This window comes from Boleophthalmus pectinirostris, unplaced genomic scaffold (genome assembly GCF_026225935.1).
Source record: "Boleophthalmus pectinirostris isolate CB_2022bp ecotype Guang Dong unplaced genomic scaffold, ASM2622593v1 HiC_scaffold_10, whole genome shotgun sequence".
Taxonomy (NCBI): domain Eukaryota; kingdom Metazoa; phylum Chordata; class Actinopteri; order Gobiiformes; family Gobiidae; genus Boleophthalmus; species Boleophthalmus pectinirostris.
The window spans coordinates 20466358-20486853 of record NW_026570971.1 but is presented as its reverse complement, the minus strand read 5'-3'; the positions used below and the strand labels follow the sequence as shown (position 1 = coordinate 20486853).

The 20496-nt window shown below is 40.5% G+C and overlaps 4 protein-coding genes across 6 annotated transcripts; 2 read left to right on the top strand and 2 right to left on the bottom strand.

Annotated features, from left to right (window-relative positions):
- Positions 1 to 1221: 1221 nt before the first annotated feature.
- On the bottom strand, positions 1222 to 4710 carry pcare1 (photoreceptor cilium actin regulator 1). Its single transcript, XM_020919455.2, has 2 exons — positions 1478 to 4710; positions 1222 to 1345 (listed from the first exon to the last, which is right to left on the bottom strand). The coding sequence occupies exons 1-2, from the start codon at positions 4708 to 4710 to the stop codon at positions 1222 to 1224; spliced, it is 3357 nt and encodes a 1118-aa protein (XP_020775114.2).
- Positions 4711 to 5605: 895 nt separating this feature from the next.
- spdya (speedy/RINGO cell cycle regulator family member A) lies at positions 5606 to 7808 on the top strand. Of its 3 annotated transcripts, none has more exons than XM_055161760.1 (7): positions 5606 to 5697; positions 6041 to 6325; positions 6410 to 6468; positions 6540 to 6625; positions 6729 to 6900; positions 7010 to 7352; positions 7447 to 7808. In XM_055161760.1, exons 2-7 carry the CDS (start codon positions 6076 to 6078, stop codon positions 7506 to 7508), a joined length of 972 nt encoding a protein of 323 aa, XP_055017735.1. In that variant the 5' UTR covers positions 5606 to 5697; positions 6041 to 6075; the 3' UTR covers positions 7509 to 7808. The 3 variants fall into 3 exon arrangements, with proteins under 3 accessions (XP_055017735.1, XP_055017737.1, XP_055017742.1); XM_055161762.1 differs by having other exon boundaries at positions 5654 to 5697; positions 6031 to 6325; XM_055161767.1 differs by having other exon boundaries at positions 5658 to 5697; positions 6011 to 6325; positions 7010 to 7322.
- Positions 7809 to 7961: 153 nt separating this feature from the next.
- On the bottom strand, positions 7962 to 10849 carry trmt61b (tRNA methyltransferase 61B). The gene is made up of 7 exons (XM_020919766.2): positions 9859 to 10849; positions 9675 to 9777; positions 8989 to 9176; positions 8539 to 8630; positions 8256 to 8455; positions 8120 to 8188; positions 7962 to 8041 (listed from the first exon to the last, which is right to left on the bottom strand). The coding sequence occupies exons 1-7, from the start codon at positions 10636 to 10638 to the stop codon at positions 8010 to 8012; spliced, it is 1464 nt and encodes a 487-aa protein (XP_020775425.1). The 5' UTR covers positions 10639 to 10849; the 3' UTR covers positions 7962 to 8009.
- Positions 10850 to 11167: 318 nt separating this feature from the next.
- wdr43 (WD repeat domain 43) lies at positions 11168 to 20170 on the top strand. The gene is made up of 18 exons (XM_055160167.1): positions 11168 to 11402; positions 12040 to 12174; positions 12271 to 12392; positions 12575 to 12695; positions 12788 to 12906; positions 12985 to 13087; positions 13582 to 13646; positions 13937 to 14096; positions 14349 to 14435; positions 14510 to 14632; positions 15376 to 15525; positions 17200 to 17286; positions 17373 to 17404; positions 17593 to 17656; positions 17797 to 17910; positions 17993 to 18062; positions 19280 to 19335; positions 19411 to 20170. Exons 1-18 carry the CDS (start codon positions 11196 to 11198, stop codon positions 19537 to 19539), a joined length of 1944 nt encoding a protein of 647 aa, XP_055016142.1. The 5' UTR covers positions 11168 to 11195; the 3' UTR covers positions 19540 to 20170.
- The last annotated feature ends 326 nt before the right edge of the window (positions 20171 to 20496 follow it).

The following is a 20496-nucleotide window of genomic DNA, read 5'->3' as shown; positions in this document are numbered from 1 at the left end:
GGAGAGCTACTGGGAGCGATAGTGGTTCTCAACTGGTGAAGCTTTGAGGCCCATCTTCAACCTATTATGACAAGCCATGACTCAAATACAAATATTAAAATATAATAAACAACATGAGAACAATGAGCATTTTTATCTCGTTTATCTTAGTATATGATTAAAAAATACAATATGTTCTGCTGACATTCTGCTGGAATGAAAAACGCATCTCCAGCTTTACTTTTAAAATATCGTTCATCATTGGAAATAACAAAATTTCCCATTGTTACATGACAAAAAACTGAAAACCTGTTTGACATTTTTATAATAAACTATTTCCTGCTTCACAGATTCCCACTGTGGCTGTGACATTTAAATGAGGATTTTGCCAGCATGCAAAGGTATTGTACAATTATCTTACCCGGTATTGACCCTGTCAGAGCAGGAAGTAATTTCCGCCCATGTTGAAGCCTTTGTGCTCTGCCACGTCAAGGATTTATTCTCCCTGCAAACCTTGGGCTGTTTGTGTGCCTGCTGAGTAAGGTTATGTTTTGCAAATTTGACAGAATTGAAGCCAATTTAAAAAGGTCTGAGAAATTGCACTTGTGTATAATGAATGCTGAAAAGCAAAGGTGTTATAAAACAGAGGTTACACCAAGAAGGTCTCTGGTTTGATGCCCAGAATATGTAGAGGCAGTGTGTTGTTGCTCTCATTTGCTTTCTTCTATTTAATGTATGAGCCAAACAGGGACCTCAGGCACTTTTGACTAGGATCATGGCTCAAGATGAAACATGGATGAAAAGCAAAATAATAATTCTTGGTAAAAACAAAAACCTAAATGTTATTATAAATTACCAAAAGATGAATGTTATTTTACCATATTTTAATCAAATATATATAAAATAAAAAAAAATGCAAAAAGCTATAAAAGTTATAAAAACTGTTACAACATTATGAAGGTAGGCCATGTTAAAAACACACAGATATAAAACCCCTAACTCACACAATTTCTAAAATTATCTTCCATAACATTGTGGAGTCAGAAGAAATTAATAACGTAATATGAGACAAGTTCAAATTGAAGGTAAAAATGTCATGGAGATAAGGCAAAGAGACCATTTCATGTTATCAGAGGAAGGCTACAATTAGCCCTGCCTCACTCCAAGTGCTGCAAACCTTGTCACTTTAAATCCAGTAAAACCTACTAATCCATAATCCCACTGGCCTTTCATTGGCTCTCTTTAGTCCATGTGCAAAGACTGTCCCACAACACACAGGTCCGGGTGGGAGGCAGAGCGCAGTGTGGCCCGTAGCTCTGATTGGCTCCCCCATAAATCCAGCTCTTCCAGAGACTCATCATCCAACCTGTAAACCCAACAGGCCAGTGTATAATTATAACTAATAAAATGTATTAATAATATGATACACTCTGGGGATAAATTTAAGCAATTACAAAACTTTGACAATATAATTTTGAAAAGAGTCATAAACACTCACCCTGGTGAATATATCATGGGCTCACTTCCACAGGTCTCTGCATAAGAGATAGATGAAGATTGAGGAGGCAGATTTAAACTTGGCCTTCTGTCTGACTGAGTTCTTCTTATGAGTGGTCGAGATCCTCTGGCAGGGAAACGACCCGAACCCCCCCACATACGAGAGAGAAAAGAAACCCTAGAAGACGTCCATGCTTCAGGTGGTTTGGGGACAGGACATGGTGGAGCTTCAAACAGGGATGGAGAAGCAGGGCAGAACACTGAGCGGGGATTGTTCATTTTGCGGGACAAGTCTTCCCTGCTGTTCTCTCTTGACCATCTTTGTAGTTTAGGAGAGGCAGGGGGTGATGGTGCTTTAAAAGGGTAAGAGTTGTAGTTTAACATGTTTTGCTTGCACAGTGGTGTTCTAGGAAGTCTCCTCTGAATGGCTGAGTTTGGGGGAGTGCTGGCTGTAGAGGAGCCACTGGAGGAGGTTGGTGAAGGCTGTCTTCTGAGGTTGCTGGGACTTGGGAGTCTTCTGTGTAAGACGCTTGAGGTTGTGGGTGTGGAGGGCAACATTCGGGTCTTAGATGCAGGTGGGGTGGAAGGTGGATAATTTCTGACTGAAGCTGAAGGAGGCACAGCAAACACTGTAGTCTGAGGTGCAGGCACTGCTGCAATGTTGCATTCTTTCATTTCAGTATTTTCAGTTGTATTTTCACTCATACAAGTTTCTGACGGAATGCAACTGGCTGGTTTCTCTGCATGAGAGCTTCTAATATTAATAATCCTTCTGGTCTGTTGGCATAGGGCATTGTTTTCTTTTTGCTGGGGTTCTGGTTGGCTGAGCTTTGACAAAGCAGGTGTCTCATCTCTGTTAACTTTAGTAGAAGATGACTGCATGCCTCCTTTGCTCGGCAGCACAGTCACTGGCTGCACCGAAGCCTTCAGTCGTTGTGATACCATGGCTCTTTTTGGCAAAGGTGATTTGTTGACTTTAGTAACTCCATTTTCTGAATGTCCAGTTGACAGACTTTTAGCACTTTCAAAGGACTTGTCCATTAAAACCTCGATTGGGGGTGGAGGCAAACTGTCCAGGTCAAAAAAGTCATTTTTCTCAGATTCAGTCTCAGGTCTACAGCTGGTGAGGCCACTGCTGAGGACAGCCTCCACATTACCCAGCCCAGGCAGGACAGGGACACCACATTTTTTTACTCCCCTAAGGGGCCCGAGGACTCTAGGGCCTTCACGCTCTTCTACTCCTTGGCTGAATGTGTCAATTAGTTTTTTCACAGAGTTTCGGCCACGACAAAGGCGCGAGGAAGGCCTGGGGGATGATGGAGGAGTAGGAGGAGTGCTCAGTTTTATGTCATTAGTTATGTCATTGGTGGATGTCTCAACAGGTTTATTATCATCATCCTCTTTCTTTTCTTGTTTCTTCTTGTTGGGATCCACAGGGTCTTCTTTATTTCCAGTAGCTTGCACATTCTTGTCGAGAGATGTATTTTTCCTTACTCGTTTTGGAGATTGTAAGATGGGGGTTCTTTGATTTGGCTTAGCTGCAGGAGTTTTAGTATTTGTCACTACTTTATTCTTGGACATTTTTTGAAGCTTTTGGTTTAAATCCTTTTGAGTCCTTTCTAATTCAAGTAAGGTGGGATCCTCACCTTTACTCCTCAGTGACTCTGCTGATTGAGAACGGCGCGCTTTGGTCACCGTGATCTTTTTGTCCACTGCCTTAGCTGTTTGAGGCCTTTTTGGAGTTTGCTCTTTATCATCTGCCCACTGTTGTTTAGTCCTTTTTGGACTCTCTCCTATTTTTGATTTGGAAAACTGTATCCTACCACTGATGGCATTTTTCATTTTAAGTGTCATTTCCATATTTTGAGGATTCTCTATTCGCTTTGGAGGTATTCGTCGACTATGGTCACTGTCTACAGATATAGAGCGTGGTCTAAACCTACATTTGTGTTTAATTTCTTCATCTACCTCATCCTCATCATCCTCCCCAGAGAACGATCCTAGTATTGAGTCTCTTTGTTCATTAGCCAGGATAGTGCATGCAGAGCCTAATGAGTGAAGTGATGTGAGAGAAACACTTGGACTTATCTGATTTGTAAACATTTGTCTTGAAGATCTCCTGGGAAAAGCGTTATATCTCATTGGACTGGCAGACATTGTCCTGTTTGTCCCAGTGGACCCACAACTTTCTGGCCTGTGCTGCTTATCAGATCCAGCAGTAGATTCACTCTCTCCTCCGATACCACTGTCCTCACTAAACAGAGCCGAGTCCTCAGGCCCAGGCTTCCGCACAGAGGCCATTTCAATGCGACACAAAAGGTGCATTAACCTTGTCTCAGCCACATGTTTGGCTTTGAGTTTCTCCTCTAACAGCTCAGAGACTGACGCAAAGTACTCCACTGCTTCTTCTAAGGCAGAGTCCCCCAGCCGACCCACACTGTGGCTCACATTGCGCATTCTCTGAGTGGTGTATTGAAGCAGCTGCTGCAGCAGGTCTGGAGGGGACTCCCCATCAGCAGTGCACTTCGCAGATGAGAGGTTCTTCATTTGGCTGGGCCAGGCCAAATGTTCCCCATATTCTTTGAACACTTTTTCACCCTCTTCTGCCATTTCTTCTAATCCCTGAATGATTTCCTCATATCGTAAGGCCATAAAGGACACCATAGGCTGCACGAGGACCTGAGTTTGTGTAGCTTGTTCCAACAATTCAATTAAACTGTCGTATTTGACTATACTTGGATTTAAAAAGGCATATGCCCCTTGGTGAGCTCTCACCAAAGGTTCTGGAAAATCCACTTTTTGCTCACTGTGGCATTTGTCTGTTTCCGTCTCTTTCTTTTTTAATGTCTTTGCACTTCTGTTTTTCTTCGTCTTTTTACTTAACTTTTTGTCAGCTCCAACTGGCCTCTCTCCTGTCTTCTCTTTCTTCTGGGTCACGGTGTCATTTTCCAGTCCTTGAATCTTCACTATATCCATGTTCACTGCTTCAGGGGTCAGGTCAGGCACAGACCTCTTCTGTGGTAGGAAGTGGACATCCTTTTGGCAATCCTGATTTTGTCCAGTGGTCTTTCTTTCCTTTGTATCCCATTCTGCTGACCCTGGAAAATTGCAGCTACTTCCCTCTTCAGTTAGTCTTTCTCTGGGATTCTGTAAAGGTGGAGGAGGCAGCATTCGACCTTTCCTCAACGGACCCAAAGTCCCAAAATTGTTACCTTTTGAAGGTGCACAGCCCATTGTAAAAACTTTCAGCAGGCTGAGTTTAGTCTCTCCTTGTAACTAAAGCAGCAGGGAATGAATCAAAGAGGAGTATCCGGTCCTTAGCCACCTGCCCTATCTGTCATTTTCAGATGGCTTCGATTGTTCGGGCAGATAAGGTCTCTGTTCACAAGGAAACCATGAAAAAAACACACAGAGAAATCCATTTCACAAATACAATCCAAAAGTAATTTCCAGGTGCAATAAAATGCTGACTATTTTTGAAACATGACTTAGAGTGCTCTGAAATACATCCTTCCCAGTGCACCTTACAACAGGACAAAGAGCTGATAGGATTAACAAGGCTTTCAGTGAACTCCTCAGCATGCACATATGTCACCTAAGGCACATAAAACTCACCTACTTAGAAGAGCATAAGCTCATTTAGGTAATAGGGGCTGGCCTCTGCATGGCTTTTTATAGATGCATATCAACTGTCCAGGTCATCACAGAGATTTTCAAAACAACAACAAATATTGTAACAAGGAAAACATTATTGTATTATAAAATAAAATATAGGCTGATCACAGAAAAAATAACAAAATAATTAAATACATGCTGTTTGGGAAAAATAAATAAATAAAAATAAATAAAAATAGATATATAAATAGTTATATATATATATATATATATATATATATATACACACACACACACACATATATATATATATATATATATATATATATATATATATATATATATATGTGTGTGTGTGTGTGTGTGTGTATATATATATATATATATATATACACATACATATATATACATATATATATATATATATATATACACATACATATATACACTCTTCCAGTTTGAGGGTTACAATCCCGGGTGCTCCTCCTTGTGTAGTACTTGCCTGTGTACATGTGCTACAGGTGCAGATGCGGGGACCTGACGTGTGCACGCTCTTCCCGCGACTTGCGTGACCTCGGTGATTGACGCGGATCCACCATCCACCCGGTAAATAAACCAAATGTCAAAAGTCAGAACTTCACACTATTTTAGATCATTCTGTTGTATCTTAAACAATACACTATGCACACACATAGTCTGATATTTCATCACGTATGCATTGGCGGTATTGTTCTGGCTTCATAGGGGTCTGTAATGTTTTGCTAATGTTAGCTATCTCCAATTATTACAGCTCTAAACAACCAGCTAACTTACAGACACTTTGTTACTTATTGTAACGCCAAAAATACAAATACACAAACACTGAAACTTGATCACTTCTTCCCATTAAAAAAAAAAAAAGACTCGCGATTTTGTTAAGCTAACGTGACCTAACTTCAGTGGTTTCCAGCGCGCCCCGGGGACACTGATGCCTGAAGCTGATCCATGATGATGAAACAGGCTGCGTGGTGCCAGACGCCCCCCTCGGTGACGGTGCGGGTCAGAGCCAACAGCACCCAGTCTCTCCAGGTCCGCAGAGGTCTGCGGCTCAAACGGCCCAACGCTGAGGGCGCTCAGTGTCCACAAGGAAAAAACCAGCCCAGACACAGAAACGACAGGTACATCGTCCAAGTAGTTCCATCCCCAACTATCCTCATCCAGCACCAAGAAATGGCTACGTATTTTAAACTATTTGGCAAGTACTACCTTTCTCTCTGCTATGTAGTTAATTTAAATTACATTTAAAAATAAAATATATGATTGTATGTATATATTACAGAAGATGACTTGATCCAGGACTTTTTGTGGATGGACTGTTGCTGTAAAATGACAGACAAGGTAAATTTTAGACTCCAGACAAATCATCAGATTTCTTTTCTGGTTTACCTAAAATGTGTGCCTTTCATTAGTACCTTCTAGCAATGGCCTTTGTGTATTTCAAAAGAGCATGCTTCTCTCTGGCTGAATACACCAGGAAGAATTTCTTCATGGCTCTGTAGGTACTACTATGAATATATGATATGTGACACTGGGTACATAATTATGCCTTGCGCATTTTATATTGTATTCACTTCATGGCACTTTGTGTATTGTTGCAGGTATCTTGCTAACACAATGGAGGAGGATGAAGAGGAAAATAAGTACGAGATTTTTCCTTGGGCTCTAGGCAAGAACTGGAGGAAATATTTCCCTCGCTTTTTGAAGCAGCGAGACAAGCTTTGGGCTCGTACTGAGTACCGAGCTGCTGTCAGCAGGCGCTGCTGTGAAGAGGTATGATGCTAGTTGTTAAGAGGGTGGTAAATATTCATATGTTGTTACCCCAGACTACAACTATTCTTTAGGTGAGTGAATAGATTACCCATTCATTGCTTTTCTTCAGGTGATGGCCATTGTTCCCTGTCACTTTGTATGGCAGAGAGAGCGCTCAGAGCATCACAGTGGTGCTCAGCGGCAGTACGGCCACAGAGAGCACACTCCCGTTCCTCGAGGGCCCGCAGCCTCTCCAGTCTCCTGTGCGATCTGCAGCCACACCTCCAAACTGGACCAGAGCCTTAGTCTAGTCTCCTCACAAAAAACCTCTTCCACCCAAGTAACAAACCCGCCCCGTCTGCTCCCTGCAGCTCCCTCACTGAGACTGGAGAGGACACCCCCTCGAACAACCACCTCTCAGCAGAAACTGGGCCCTCACATCAGTGAGTGTTATTTTGTGAAGGAATTTCACAGTCAGTATCAGTATCTATTATTTGAACTCCTACTGCACAGTACTACTGATGTTAATCTTAACCTGAAGTTGTCTTCTCCCGTCTTTCCTGTTAGAGAATAAATTGTCCTATGGATCCTTATACGACTCCTCCATGGACTGGATTAATGAGGAGTAGATTTAACATCATCTCAAGAGGCGGACAGTGGTCGTGTCTACACATCTGCATGTTTCTGTGTCTGCTGCAAAGTCTAACTGAGCAGTTTTACATTTTCTAATCAAATTCTGTATGTAATTATTGTAAGTACTGCAAGCTGTAATGATGACAAATAAAGTACTGCCTATGTGTCACCCTGGGGTGTTACCTTGACCTGGGTTCTATTTATTTGTAACATGAGTTGGTTAATTTATTTATTTATGCACTTTTTGTATTGTCATTGTTTCATCAAATAAAATAAAGTCACATGCAGTAATCAAACTGTCTGTTTTCCTACTACTCTGTGTCTCCAACAAAAACAGTACAACCAAATGTAAAAATTTTCATTATGGATCTTTGCATGTTTAGTCATATGCAAGATGTCCCCTAACATTTTATAATCATAAAAAACACTTGATTCTTTGGCAAATTGCATAGAGGTCTTACTGTTTTTTATTATTTAAGTTGAAACTTAAATGGCTGCTATACATGCTTCCTCAGTTTTACCAGGAATGCTGTGGATACAGAGAAAACAAAATCAGAAAGTTTAATTTCAAACATTTTACCTGAGCTGGCCTTTAACTTACTCATACCTGTATGGCTCAGCTGTAGTGGGTGAGGTCTGGCGATGTATGGTATACTGCCAAATGCTGCATCCTGCTCTGTAATGAAAAGAAACTTCATACAACTGTAGTATTATTTGTTGTAACTTCCTTGTTTTATTAGTACCTGATCTGTCTTGTTTTAAAGCCCCATTTCTCTCAGAGTTTTCTTCCATAGTTGGAGATTTCCTTATGCAGTAGGTCCCATCTTTCTGAAGGGCTGGAGCAACAATCCAGTCCCGGACAGGAAGCTCCATGATGCGTTCACACAGCAGAGGGACACGCAAACAACGCAGAGCATCCAATAAATCAACTACCTGTGTTATGCTGAAATACAATTATAACAATTGAGTGTGTTTTTTAACAAATGCAGAAAATACGGGAACATTTATTTTTGTTTTACCACACACTTTGCGAGGTAAACAGCACACACAGCCCCAGAATGGAGATGTGGGATCACAATGGACAAAACCAAGTGAGGGTTTATGAGGTCAAGAGCAACCTGTAGAAAAAAATAGTTGTAGTTTTCACTTATCACTTCTAAAGTACATTGGAAGAGGTAGTAATAAAATGGTAAATGGTAGTAATTAAAAGTTATTTTTTGGCCATGCATAATAAAACTATGAATAAGAATACAAGTATACAGTGAGACACATATTTTCATTGTTAGTACATTGTAAAATCTGGATGGTAAATGAGACCTAATTGCTAATGTTGAGCCAGCTCCAGAGTAGTTTCTTTTTGTATTTTTTTTAACATATTAATTATTAATGATTTTCTTGTACTGTTTTAACACTGACGCATTTTACATAATAATACTGAGTGTGTTTGACCAAATAAATATTTTTCCAGACACTAACCGCATGAAATCCCCAGCCCTCCAGGACAGGGGTTGTACAGAGGTCTGCGTGCATAAACTGCACATTATCTGGCCATGGCTGTCCTCGTCTCAGCTCCCACGATGTCCTCCACCGCTTGTAGTTTAGCATAGCTCTTTTTAGATGGTCCTCTCTCACGTCTACGCTCAGTACTTTTCCGCTAGTTCCAACTGAAATAACACAATATGAACCACTTTCTAATTTCAACTCAAGCAGATTTACATTACATTTACAAATAACTTTTTTTCTGTAATTTTCTGTAATAGTTTTAGCACCTAAAACTTAAAGTCATTACTAATTTTTCTGTTAAGCATATGCCACTTGTGATATGGAATATTCTACAGTATGGCATTAATCTATCTATCTGAAAGAGCAGATCGATGGAGAGATGACTCTGATAGGTAAGAATGCATGTTTCTCAATTAATTTTCTTGTCAATAAAACATATAATTGGAATAAATGCAAGATAGATGAGCTTCTCATATCATTTTGTCCAAAGCCCCATAGAGACAAGCAGGTTACGGACACCCAACCAGAAAAGTTACACTACAATCACAGAGGAATACAAGTACTTTTTCATATTTTCTTTGGTACCCTCTATATCAGATTTGTGTTAGTTTTCACATATTCTATTTTACCTAAACTGATTTTAAGCAAAGACAGCTCACCTGCTCTGGATAGAAACAGAGACATTGCCCCTGATCCAGACCCTGCCTCCAGCACACAGTCTCCCTCTGTGACGTCCATCATCATGAGCAAAGCAGCTGCGTCCTGGGAAAAATGTCGCAAAGAAAAAAATGGAAATGAAAACATTTGGCTATATCGCAGTTATAAACAAAACACAGGGTATACCTTTGGGTAAGAAATGGTAGGTCCTCTTTTCATAAATAGTACATAGTCTTCCAGACTGGCACGCCGTATAAGGAAGGAAACGCCACGACTGGTTTTAAGGAAGCTCCCAGCAGGTGTCCCAACAATCTCTTCATGTGGGATCACACCCCAGCTGCTCTGAAGGCACGTCTTGGGCTGAAGCTGAAACATTTTCTTAAACTCTAAATGACCTTTTCTACGATACTCAGCAACAAGCACCTCCCCAAATGTCAGTAATGTCTCTCCCTTGAGACATGAGTGATGTAAAGGTACACTGTTGAGATTGTCTTCTGTAATATCCACTTCTGAGGATGCATGATCAGAGAATTTTGCATCCTTTTCCATCTCATTACCTTTAACAATCCCAGGATAACCACCATCCTCTTCTATGGTGTGCAAAGCTGTACGGTCAAATAGCCTGTCATTGGCAAGTTGATGCTGACTCTGGTCTTGTTCTCTCAGCTCCTCCACCTCTGGGCTCAGGCTGTCCTGGGGCAGGAGGCTGCTGATTCTCTCTAGAGGGGATAATGGTCTCCTTCTCTTTGAAAGCAGAGCTTGTCTAGAGGTCAGCTTGAGGTTAGGGATTGGATGGTTTGTGTCATCATTCTCAACACGCATCACATAGGCATTTGAGAAAAACTTCCCTTTTTGCATATTAATACTAACTTTTGGAAACATTCTGATACTGCCATGATGACCTAATGCACACCCCCTCAGGAGTCTCTTTATGGAAAGGGCTTTGAGTGACATTTTAAAAGTCATAGCTCCTTGCTTTTACATAGGTTTTGGAAACATGATACATCTAAGTTGTAGTGAGTCTAAACCCAAAGCTTACGTCTTATTAGTTTCATTACCGTAACCTCATGCTGCCTGTCAGCTCCGATGCTTCCCTGGAGACCTATAGATCGACGGTACACTTGTAGCGTGAACTGTTACCGTAAACACATCTTAGCTCTATGAAACACATGTACCGCACGTCATAACCAGGCGACACACGCAATAATTTCGATCGTCCAGCAGATGGCGACAATCAGCTTTGATTAAAAGTTTATGTAAACGCTACAGATTCATTCAGAATACATACAACATATGCTTACAAACTACAATGCAGGCCCATGGTGTATCTGAACGTGTCACTTTTGTTGACTGAAGGACTTATAGCGCCGCTTGTGTATCGATCCATCAGTGTTCGTGCCGACTTTGCTTGTTGTTCCAGTAACGTCCAGAAGAGGGCGATATTTGCGCTAATGCGCAGGTCCTTTTGCCGCACGTGGTTTGTGTAAACCACGCACGACGCAGACGCACTCAACGCTACAGAAATGGCGTCCGATGGTGGCAGCTCCTCATTGCAGCTACCCTGCGTTTTTTCACCAAAATCACGGCAGTACTTAGCTTTGTGTGCTCAGGATGGCAGACTTCGCATCTGGAACACAGACAACAAAACACTTCAGCAGGAGTACGTGCCTTCAGCCCATCTGAGTGCCACTTGTACCTGTATAGCTTGGGGACCATGCCGGACAGTCAAGGTACGTGAGGATGCTATTTAGCATTGCTAGCCAAAGGCCCACTCAAAAACTCTGTTTCTGAGGCTTTTTATAGTTTGTAGGTGTTGCATAATGCTTCAGATTGTGCACATAAAATTATATTATATAATCTAAGACATGCCACAAAAGCTATTTCTTGACAAAAGTCCATCACATTAGCTCTTTGCTATGTTAGCTCGGAACAGCTGCACAGACGCACATGTTGCTCCCACATGGCAGTCACAGATAAGACTACAAGTAAAAGTTATGTTTAGGGATCTCAGAAAACGACATTATATTACTGCGGCATGAACATGTCCACCTTTTGAGATGTGTAGTGTACTTTCGTTAAAAGGTATACACTGGTTAGCACTAGCAATCTTAAATACCTCCACTATGTTGCCACCGTGGAACTTTTAACATGGAAAAATAATCAATTTTGCGCAACTTGTCATTAGTCCACTTTTATTCACTTACTTGCTTTTGGGTCACTGTTATTTTACATATATATTTTATTTTAACCAAGTTGATCATATTTGTATTTGTGCCTGCGTGTAAAAAATAATTTATTTTCAGAAAAGTTGTGAGTAATTGTGAATTGTTGCCTCTGACATTGTTTGAAATCTGTATCTGTGTTTAGGAGGGACCGCAGAGGAAGAAGAGGAAATCAGAGGCGGTACAGGTGGAGGAGAGGGCAGACCTTTTGGCGATGGGCACAGCAGCGGGCACTGTGCTCATCTACAGCACTGTTAAGGGGGCATTACACTGTACTCTGGTGAGTTCTAAATCAGACTTTCTACTTATGTAAGGATTGATGTGTTTCCAAATAACAACCCTGTGTTACAAATTTAATGTTTTGATGTTCTTCCAGGATGGAGGGCACACAGCAGGAGTGAACTGTGTCCAGTGGCATCCTGAAGACAGTTTAATATACAGTGGTTCAGATGATACAAATATCGCAGAATGGGATTTGCAATCAGGCAAAACGAGAAGGTCAGTGGGAATTAAAAGACCTCATAAATCTAGTTTTCTAATCTCTTAGTTAGTTTTAACTGTGTATGTTTAACACTAAACTAAATTAAAGTAAGCCACTATACCTGGGTATTACACCTTTTGCATCTATTCAAATGGTTATGAGTCATTGTCTGCACATCTAATGATATTGTTCATTTTAGTACGTGGAAAGCAGATCGTGCAGCCATCACAAGTTTGTGTGTGAGTCCTGATGGCAAACTGTTGCTCTCTGCTGGATACGGCATCAAAATGTGGGACTTGGAAACCAAGGAGATCTACAGGGTATGTTGTGAAGATAAAGCATAAAGTGGAAACTGTATGCAAGCTCATAGAAAACTATGTCAAGTTAAGAATATTTTTGTGCCTTTGTCCAGAAATTTACTGGCCATTCAACAGCTGTGACGACCCTTTGTTTTGCCACAACTCGCCCTCCTGATGGCAATGGTCTCTATTTTCTGTCTGGTGCAGCGCATGATAGATTGCTTAGTGTATGGTATGTTCAATAGTCTCATTCCGGACAACTATTTTCTGTGTTATCACTACTTATGCAAATATGTTTTGTTTCCATTAGGCAAGTACGGGATGATGGAAAGGACAAACATTCAGTTGTGTCCTTCACTCTGACTGATGAACCACAACATGTGAACCTTGTTCCATCCAACAGCAAGGAAGAGGTCAGTACTGAGATCAACATGTTAACCTGCTCTTATTTGTTTTGTCAGCCTTAATTGGATTTGGTATATCTTCATCTGTAAAAAAGTGTTAAAACGCATAATGTAACAGTTATGTTTTATATACATATATAACTTGAATCTCTGATATTGAAAATTTGTAGGAAGCAATAGTCTGGATCGGAAACATTTAATTTATTTTTAAAAGGGGAAACGCATCAGCACATCTTAAACTGGATGCCATCAGATATCATATAATGAGAACACAGACGAGTTTTGATTTTAGGATGTGTCAACCCAAAGCTAAAAGTTCAGTTATCTGCATGAAGTGAATAATTATTTTTGGGAGTTGAAACCAAACTTATGTCATTTTCAACATGACTATTGTCATCAGTAAAATCAAAAGTTGATGTTATGTACAGATGAGCAAAGTTAATTAAATACGTAATATATTTTTGCTTATCTTATTGCTGATCTTTCCTGTTTTCCATGCACAGGCAGTGAGGCTGGCAGTGGTGTGTAAAGATGGACAGTTGCATCTGTTTGAGCACTTTTTAAATGGGTAAGTTTTCAAAGTAATTACTCTGCACTCAGTAACGTGTGTGTCCATATGGTAGTGCCAAATAAGTATAGGGAAACTGTATTAGCATCCTGCACCTGTTGGTCCCTTTACCCTATAATGATTTCCAGTAAATCAGAAAATGCCAACAGATGGGACAGTGATCAGGGAATATTCTCCTGTTCACTGTTGTAATTTAGTGCTGCTGCTGTGTGTCATATTGGATCCAGTTGTTGCGTAATAAATGTCAGCGAGCGTGCATTAATCAGCAGGCTGTGTGCCCTCTCCCACAGGCTTTGTAAGAAGCCCTTGTCACCATCATGTTCGGTGCAGTTGTCTGACACAAAGGACTCTCCTGCACCCATCCCTCTGCTGGCAGCAGCGCTGGGAGCAGAGTCCCGCACTGTGACACTGGCTTATGGCAACCACCTGCAGCCTGTCATGGAGAGAGTGGTGAGTTACACTGTGATATTGTGTAGATTAATTTGAGTAATATGCTCCTGCCATTTAAGATTTTGGGAAGAAAAAGTCAGAGATGCAATTGTGAGAACCACAGTATTCTAATAGAGGTTGTATTACAGCCGCATTGTAGTGCTGATGATACTAGATGCTCAAAATGCAACTATAGCTCCTACAATCTACTTAAACAAAGCACTAGATCTTGGAAAATAGTGAGAAAACTAAACTTTGGAAATCTTAACTTAGGAGCTTAATACTTCCGAGCGACACATCTGTTTGACCCGAGACGTCCACACAAGCCTCTCACTATCAGTGGAGACCAACGTTTCCAAGGTAACCATCAAGATTAATTTGTACCATCCGCAAAGTAACACAACTGTTTTACATGAATACATGTATTTTTGAAGGTTAAAACCCCTGTTATAAATGCAAAGAGCAAAGTGTTGGTCCCTGGGCTTCCTGGACACCAAGCGCCTAAAGGAGCATCTCAAGCCTCTGAAAAAAGGAAAAAAGACATTGGCACGAAAGAGGTATGTTGTTTTAGTGTATCTTATATGGCACACTGACCATGTAACATGTATATACAATACATGTTTGATGAAATATCACAATGAATGAAAATACTGAAGACCACTTAAACCAATTGATATTTACTTCTACAGAAAATAAATCATTGTAAACTCTTCAAAAGAAATGGTAATGGTAAATGGTCACATTTTTCTATAGCGCTTTTCCACCTTCAAGGCACTCAAAGCGCTTTACAACAAGGAACCACTCACCCATTCACACACACATTCACACACCAGTGTACGCAGACACTGTGGGCAAGGTGGGTTAAGTGTCTTACCCAAGGACACAACGACAGCATTCATCTGTGGGAGCTGGATTCACACCAGCCAACCTGTGGGTCAGTGGATCTGACCACTCAACCTGTGATGTTTATGTCGAGAGCTGGATTCGAACTGCCAACCTTCAGATCAGTGGGCGAATGCTCAGCCAACTGAACTACTGCCGCCCCGGCAGAACATAAAACATGTGATACAGCTAATAAATGGTACAGAGAAGCATTGTGTAAAAGCATGCTTACGTCTAGTGTTAAACAGTAATTATATCTAGAACTCCTTTTCAGCCCAAATGATAATGTACATATTCTGTTGCAAAAGTGTGAAAAACTGTGTGTACTGTAAAATCCTGACCCTAACGTTTAATGTACAGTCATAATTTGGCATCTACTGAGTGAATGTAAGTTTCTAATTCAAGTCTTTTACCACAGATGTCAATAGCAGAGCGGCTTGGAGAAATTGACCTGGCCACAGTTTCTTCAGAGAAGGGGGCTCCTAAGAGCACAGCGTCTTTACAGACTGATAACTTTGCTGTGTTGTTGGTGCAAGGACTGGAGAGCAATGACCCAAACATTTTAAATGTGAGTCCACTTAAATGGAGCTTTTGCTCTTCACAACTGTGGGTGGGAATTGATTAAGGTTTTTACTTGTGAACTGATTCCAATATCAAAATCAAAAGCCTGGTGTTTTAACAGTTATTGTTATTGAAGCTGCTTTGAGATGCCTAAACCTTGTCGCAGTGCTGTTTTACTTGGTGCTGCAGTGGTCGGAAGTCTTTGAATTATGCTTCACGTCACACAGTGTGGTTTGATCTATCTCCTTTTGAGCACCACACTCACACACACAACCACGCACAACCAGCGAGACAAATGCACCTCCATCTCCCACATCAGCACAGTGAATGGTTAGAAGAGTTGTACCTGTTTTTTTTTTGTTTTTTTTTATATGTAATAGTTACATATGTTCTGTCACAGTACAGATACATTGTGAAAGCAGCTCTTCGGGTCAAAACAAAGACTGTTGTGTGCTCTCCATTTATTCTGTTTTTTAAAAAAAAGATGAAACAGTGCATATTAATAACAATTTTAGACAAATATAAATATGCCAGATGATGGACTTGGGTTAATTTCCATCTCCAAACTTCCTGGCAGGTTGATGTTACAGAAATATACTTTATACAAACATTATTTACACAGGCAGTGTACAGCCGGACAAGATGGGCGAACAAGAACAGTGACTACACAATTATGTTGGCACATTTAACACCAGCTTGTTAATTAAGATGGAAAGGGACAAAAAGAGCATTTCAATCCCATACATCTGTATTGTATATACCCTTATATTTAACTCATAGTGCAGTGATTCTCAGTGCATTTGGAAAGTGCTTCAGTAGATAAAATCTTATTGTAAAGCATTTTTATCAACCATTGAACAAGGAAGTAAACCTTGGTGTGCTGTGGGCATGCTGCACTGATGGTGACCAGTGAGCTTATTTGTTTCACATGCGTCAGTGAAATGAATCTGGTTGCACCGTTGTTTGAAGTTTGCCTCAAGCTGCAGAGCAGGGAGTGGGGACCAGACTCCAGATTAATATCCCACTGTATATAAATACAGAGAGATTATTCTTTCCTTTCCCCTGGTATTGACATGTAGTTTGAAAATTACATCAGTAGTCCCCAACCGGCCCCTCTTAACTAGACCTGACTTTCATATTTCCACCTGGTGTGACATGCCTTCGAGTTGAAGTTCTTGTACAATGCCCAAGAAAGCAGAGTAGGTTACTAAACATGACAGTAGGGATGGAACTAGACACAATTTTCACAAGGTGGAAAAAAATGTGCAATACCAGTTGTCCAATATTTTTGTTGGAACTCTAAAGAGATATAGCTTCCCATCATATAACCCTTTTTGACCAAACCAAATCCAAACATCTATCCATTTTCTTCCACATTATTCCCCATATAAAAATGTCAAAATTATCTGTCATTTTTAGGGAGGACCTTTGCAGTCGCTCAAGCATTGTTACTTTGACTCTGCACTGCTCAAACTTCTACAAAAGTGGTATTTCTCCAGTGATCATCTCAATGCGTTAATAATATAAATAATTTGGGTAAAGGAGATGCTGTGTTAAAGAACCAGGTCAATATGAAGAATTGGCAATAGCATTTTGAAAATAACATTAACAATTCCCATCCCCATATCAGAACAGATTGGATATATATTTATTGTCAATAATTTTGTCTTTTATATTACAGAAAGTTTTTCAAACCCGTAAAGAATATATTATTAAGAACACTGTTGCTCGGATACCATTGTCTGCAGTTTTACCACTGGTTCAACAGGTAAATTATGATCGTTAAAAACATTTTTGACTGATCAAGCTCTTTTTATTGTATTGATGGACCGACTGATTTTGTGATGCTTTTAGCTTACAACGCGACTTCAAGGACATCCGTTCTCGTAAGTTGAGCCTTGACAATGACAACAAGTCTTTTAATAATTTGTTTTACGCATACTGTTTACACACTGCAGACATTATTAATCCATCACTGTCTTAAACTAAGTCACTGATTTAGCTTTGATTTTCATTATTCTTGGAAAATGAAACTTAATTAGAATTGTACCTGACATTTCCATTGTGTAACCAGGGCAAGGCTGATGGTGCTGTGGTTAAAAGCAGTTCTTTTGCATCACACTTCGTACCTTGCATCGGTGAGTCTTGCTGTATTTCAAAGTGTTCTCTATTTCAAGACACACACCTGTAATTATGTCATTTGTCAGACAGTCTTACAGTAGAAATCTATTACTACTGTACCACCTGTTTAACATAAAGCCATCCATCTGCTCCACAGCTGCCAGACCTGGTTACCCAGCTGGGAGTGCTTTATCATGTGATCGAGAACAGAGTCAAGTTGTTTCACAAACTAACCAAACTACATGGGAAACTTTATCTCCTGACAACACAGGTGATTTGTTAATGTCATTAAAACATCAGCTCTTCTTTAGATTTCTTGTCTGGACGTGACTAATGCACTTTTCTATCACTAGATGGCGACAAATGCCAACAGTTCTTCAGCCGCAGATGTAGACCACACTGCTAAACTAGTTTATGAAGAGGGTAAGTACCTGCTCTAATGCTCCTCTGTGCTGCCCCTTCCCCTGCTCAGGTGTAAGTGGAGGCTGTAGGGAGTGCAGTGATTGACTAGGGTATATTTAACCCGCTGCCTGTGATGGGAGCTCAGCGACAGCCTCTTGTTTAAATCATTATTTTGAATGGCATTTATTATCTCCTCAATTTATCCCCAGACGTTTGGGGACAGGGTGTGAAGACTGAGCCAACACTGAAATGTTGAAGATTTATGAAGGCATTGTTGCTCACCGCAAAGCCACTCTTGGCGATGCATCACACGCAAACATGACTCCTGTTGCCTGGCAACTTGACCGGCAACGTTTCAAATCTTCCCCTTTGAGCAGCGCAACAAGGCCCCACTCTGTTCATTCTCATTTCTCATTACCCTACTGTATAAAAGCCTTTATTGAACACGTAGGAAATTGGCTTTCATGAAATAATTAAGCTGAGCCCTGAGTTCCAATACTTCTGTCAGTGGTCCCGGAGCAGGGGTGCGTTTTTCAAAAGTTGTGATGAGCTGGAGGTTGTTCCAGTCCCTGCTGAATGCCTCTGTGCACTGGCTTTATTATAGGCCTTTAAAAAGCCAACATGGGACTGTGATGGAAGGCTTAGAACATTGTCACATGGCTAACAGGCCAGACTTGAGTCATTCTTGTGACTATATGTGATACACTGTACTCTGCAACATTATTTCAGACAATTTGAGGTTGGTAGTTGGGAACTATCTCCATTGCAGGGTAGAAAACAAATGTCAAGTTTACCACATATGAACATTGTGGTAAACACCCAAAGTAGTGGTGTGCTAGAAAATAAATAAATGAAGAGGTAAACACATTTCAGTCGACAGGTTTATCAGTACAAAGATATCCTGTGGCAGTATTAGTGGGTTTTAGTAAACGGGCTCGTTCAGGTGAAAGCTGAATCAGGGCCACAGCTTCCACAGCTTGGCTCTTTGTTTCCTCAGTGTGCCTTCACATTTCCAAAGATTTTACTTAAATATAAACAATTTGACTCAAAGTTCAGTGTGTCCTCTCCTGTCTTTTGTGTTTGGTGATATCTGCCTCCTCCCACCCCTCTCTCCCTGATCCAGTTGCAGCCCCTCTCTCTAATATATTGTACAAAGTCATTCCAAAATTTAATTGTACATTTCTACAGAATTATTGGTCCTATCAACATGAAAACATAAAACGTGTTTTGTTTTATAGAGTCCTCTGAAGATGAGGCCTCAGATGATGAAGCCCCTCCAGATGATGAATCAGATGTAAGTCATTAGTCATGAGCATTATAGCAGTGTGATTAGTAAAAACTACCTGGTAAAATGTATATTTTTTCATAGCACTGGGAGGAGGAAGAAGATGAGATGATGGAGGCAGAGAAGGAGGACAATGATGAAACCAACAACAGAAAAGAGTCAAGAACAAATGGAGAAGAAATGGAGCCTGAGAATGAAAGTGAAGAAGAATGAATCAAATGTAAACATGGACCTGAAAGTTATATATATTGCATTTTATTTTCATTCATTTGATTTTATTATCAAACAAAGAATGGTTTTACAAAATCAAGAGGTACCAGGCATAACAAAACCTGTGTAGATCATCAGAAGCACCGTGCCCCGTGCGAAGGCCACTGTCGGGGAGGAGGGCATGGACATTTGTAATGTCAGTTTTATAGAAGTTCTGCTTCGACAGTTTGGTTTGTATCCAGCCTGTCATTTTGCATTCAAAGTGACAGGCGCTTTTCAAATGGTTGGTGTTCCAGTTTGCCTCTACTGTTGTATGCATTCCAAATATTTCATTTTGTAACAATAGCATCACGATTATAATGGTGAACAGCACAGTTGTTGATTTGTTCAGATTGCCCCTGTCTCATTGGCCTTCTGGTCCAAGCTATTTGCAAACCCTGGACACATGCATTGCTGGGAACACGGCCCTATAACTGTTGTACAGAATGTCTCCTCTTCCAGAGAAGGGCCTGACAAAGGCCATACATCATGCCCCAAGTCAATGTAAATCTGTATGTACAGTAGAGTGTTTGTATGAGCTCTTCCCTCTCCAGTCTCAAAGATCCTTGGGATTAAATGAACTCCTGGAAAGTTGCTTTGGATCATGCTTTTTCTTTTTAGCTTCAGCTGGCTCTGTGCACTTGAGTCTGTCCAGGGGAAACCCATTTGCTCCAATTCAAGGATATTAGAAAATGGTCTGTGGTGTACTAGAACAGAATCTGTGAAGACTTGGTTAAATATATATATATATATATATATATATATATATATATATATATATATATATATATATATATAAAACCCATTCTGCACTAGCTACTACATGGACTATACATATGCAGTATAATACTGAACTGTGATACTGAGGAGCTGAGATCAGATGAAAAAATACAATGACTTCACATGATGAAGTCTTGTACT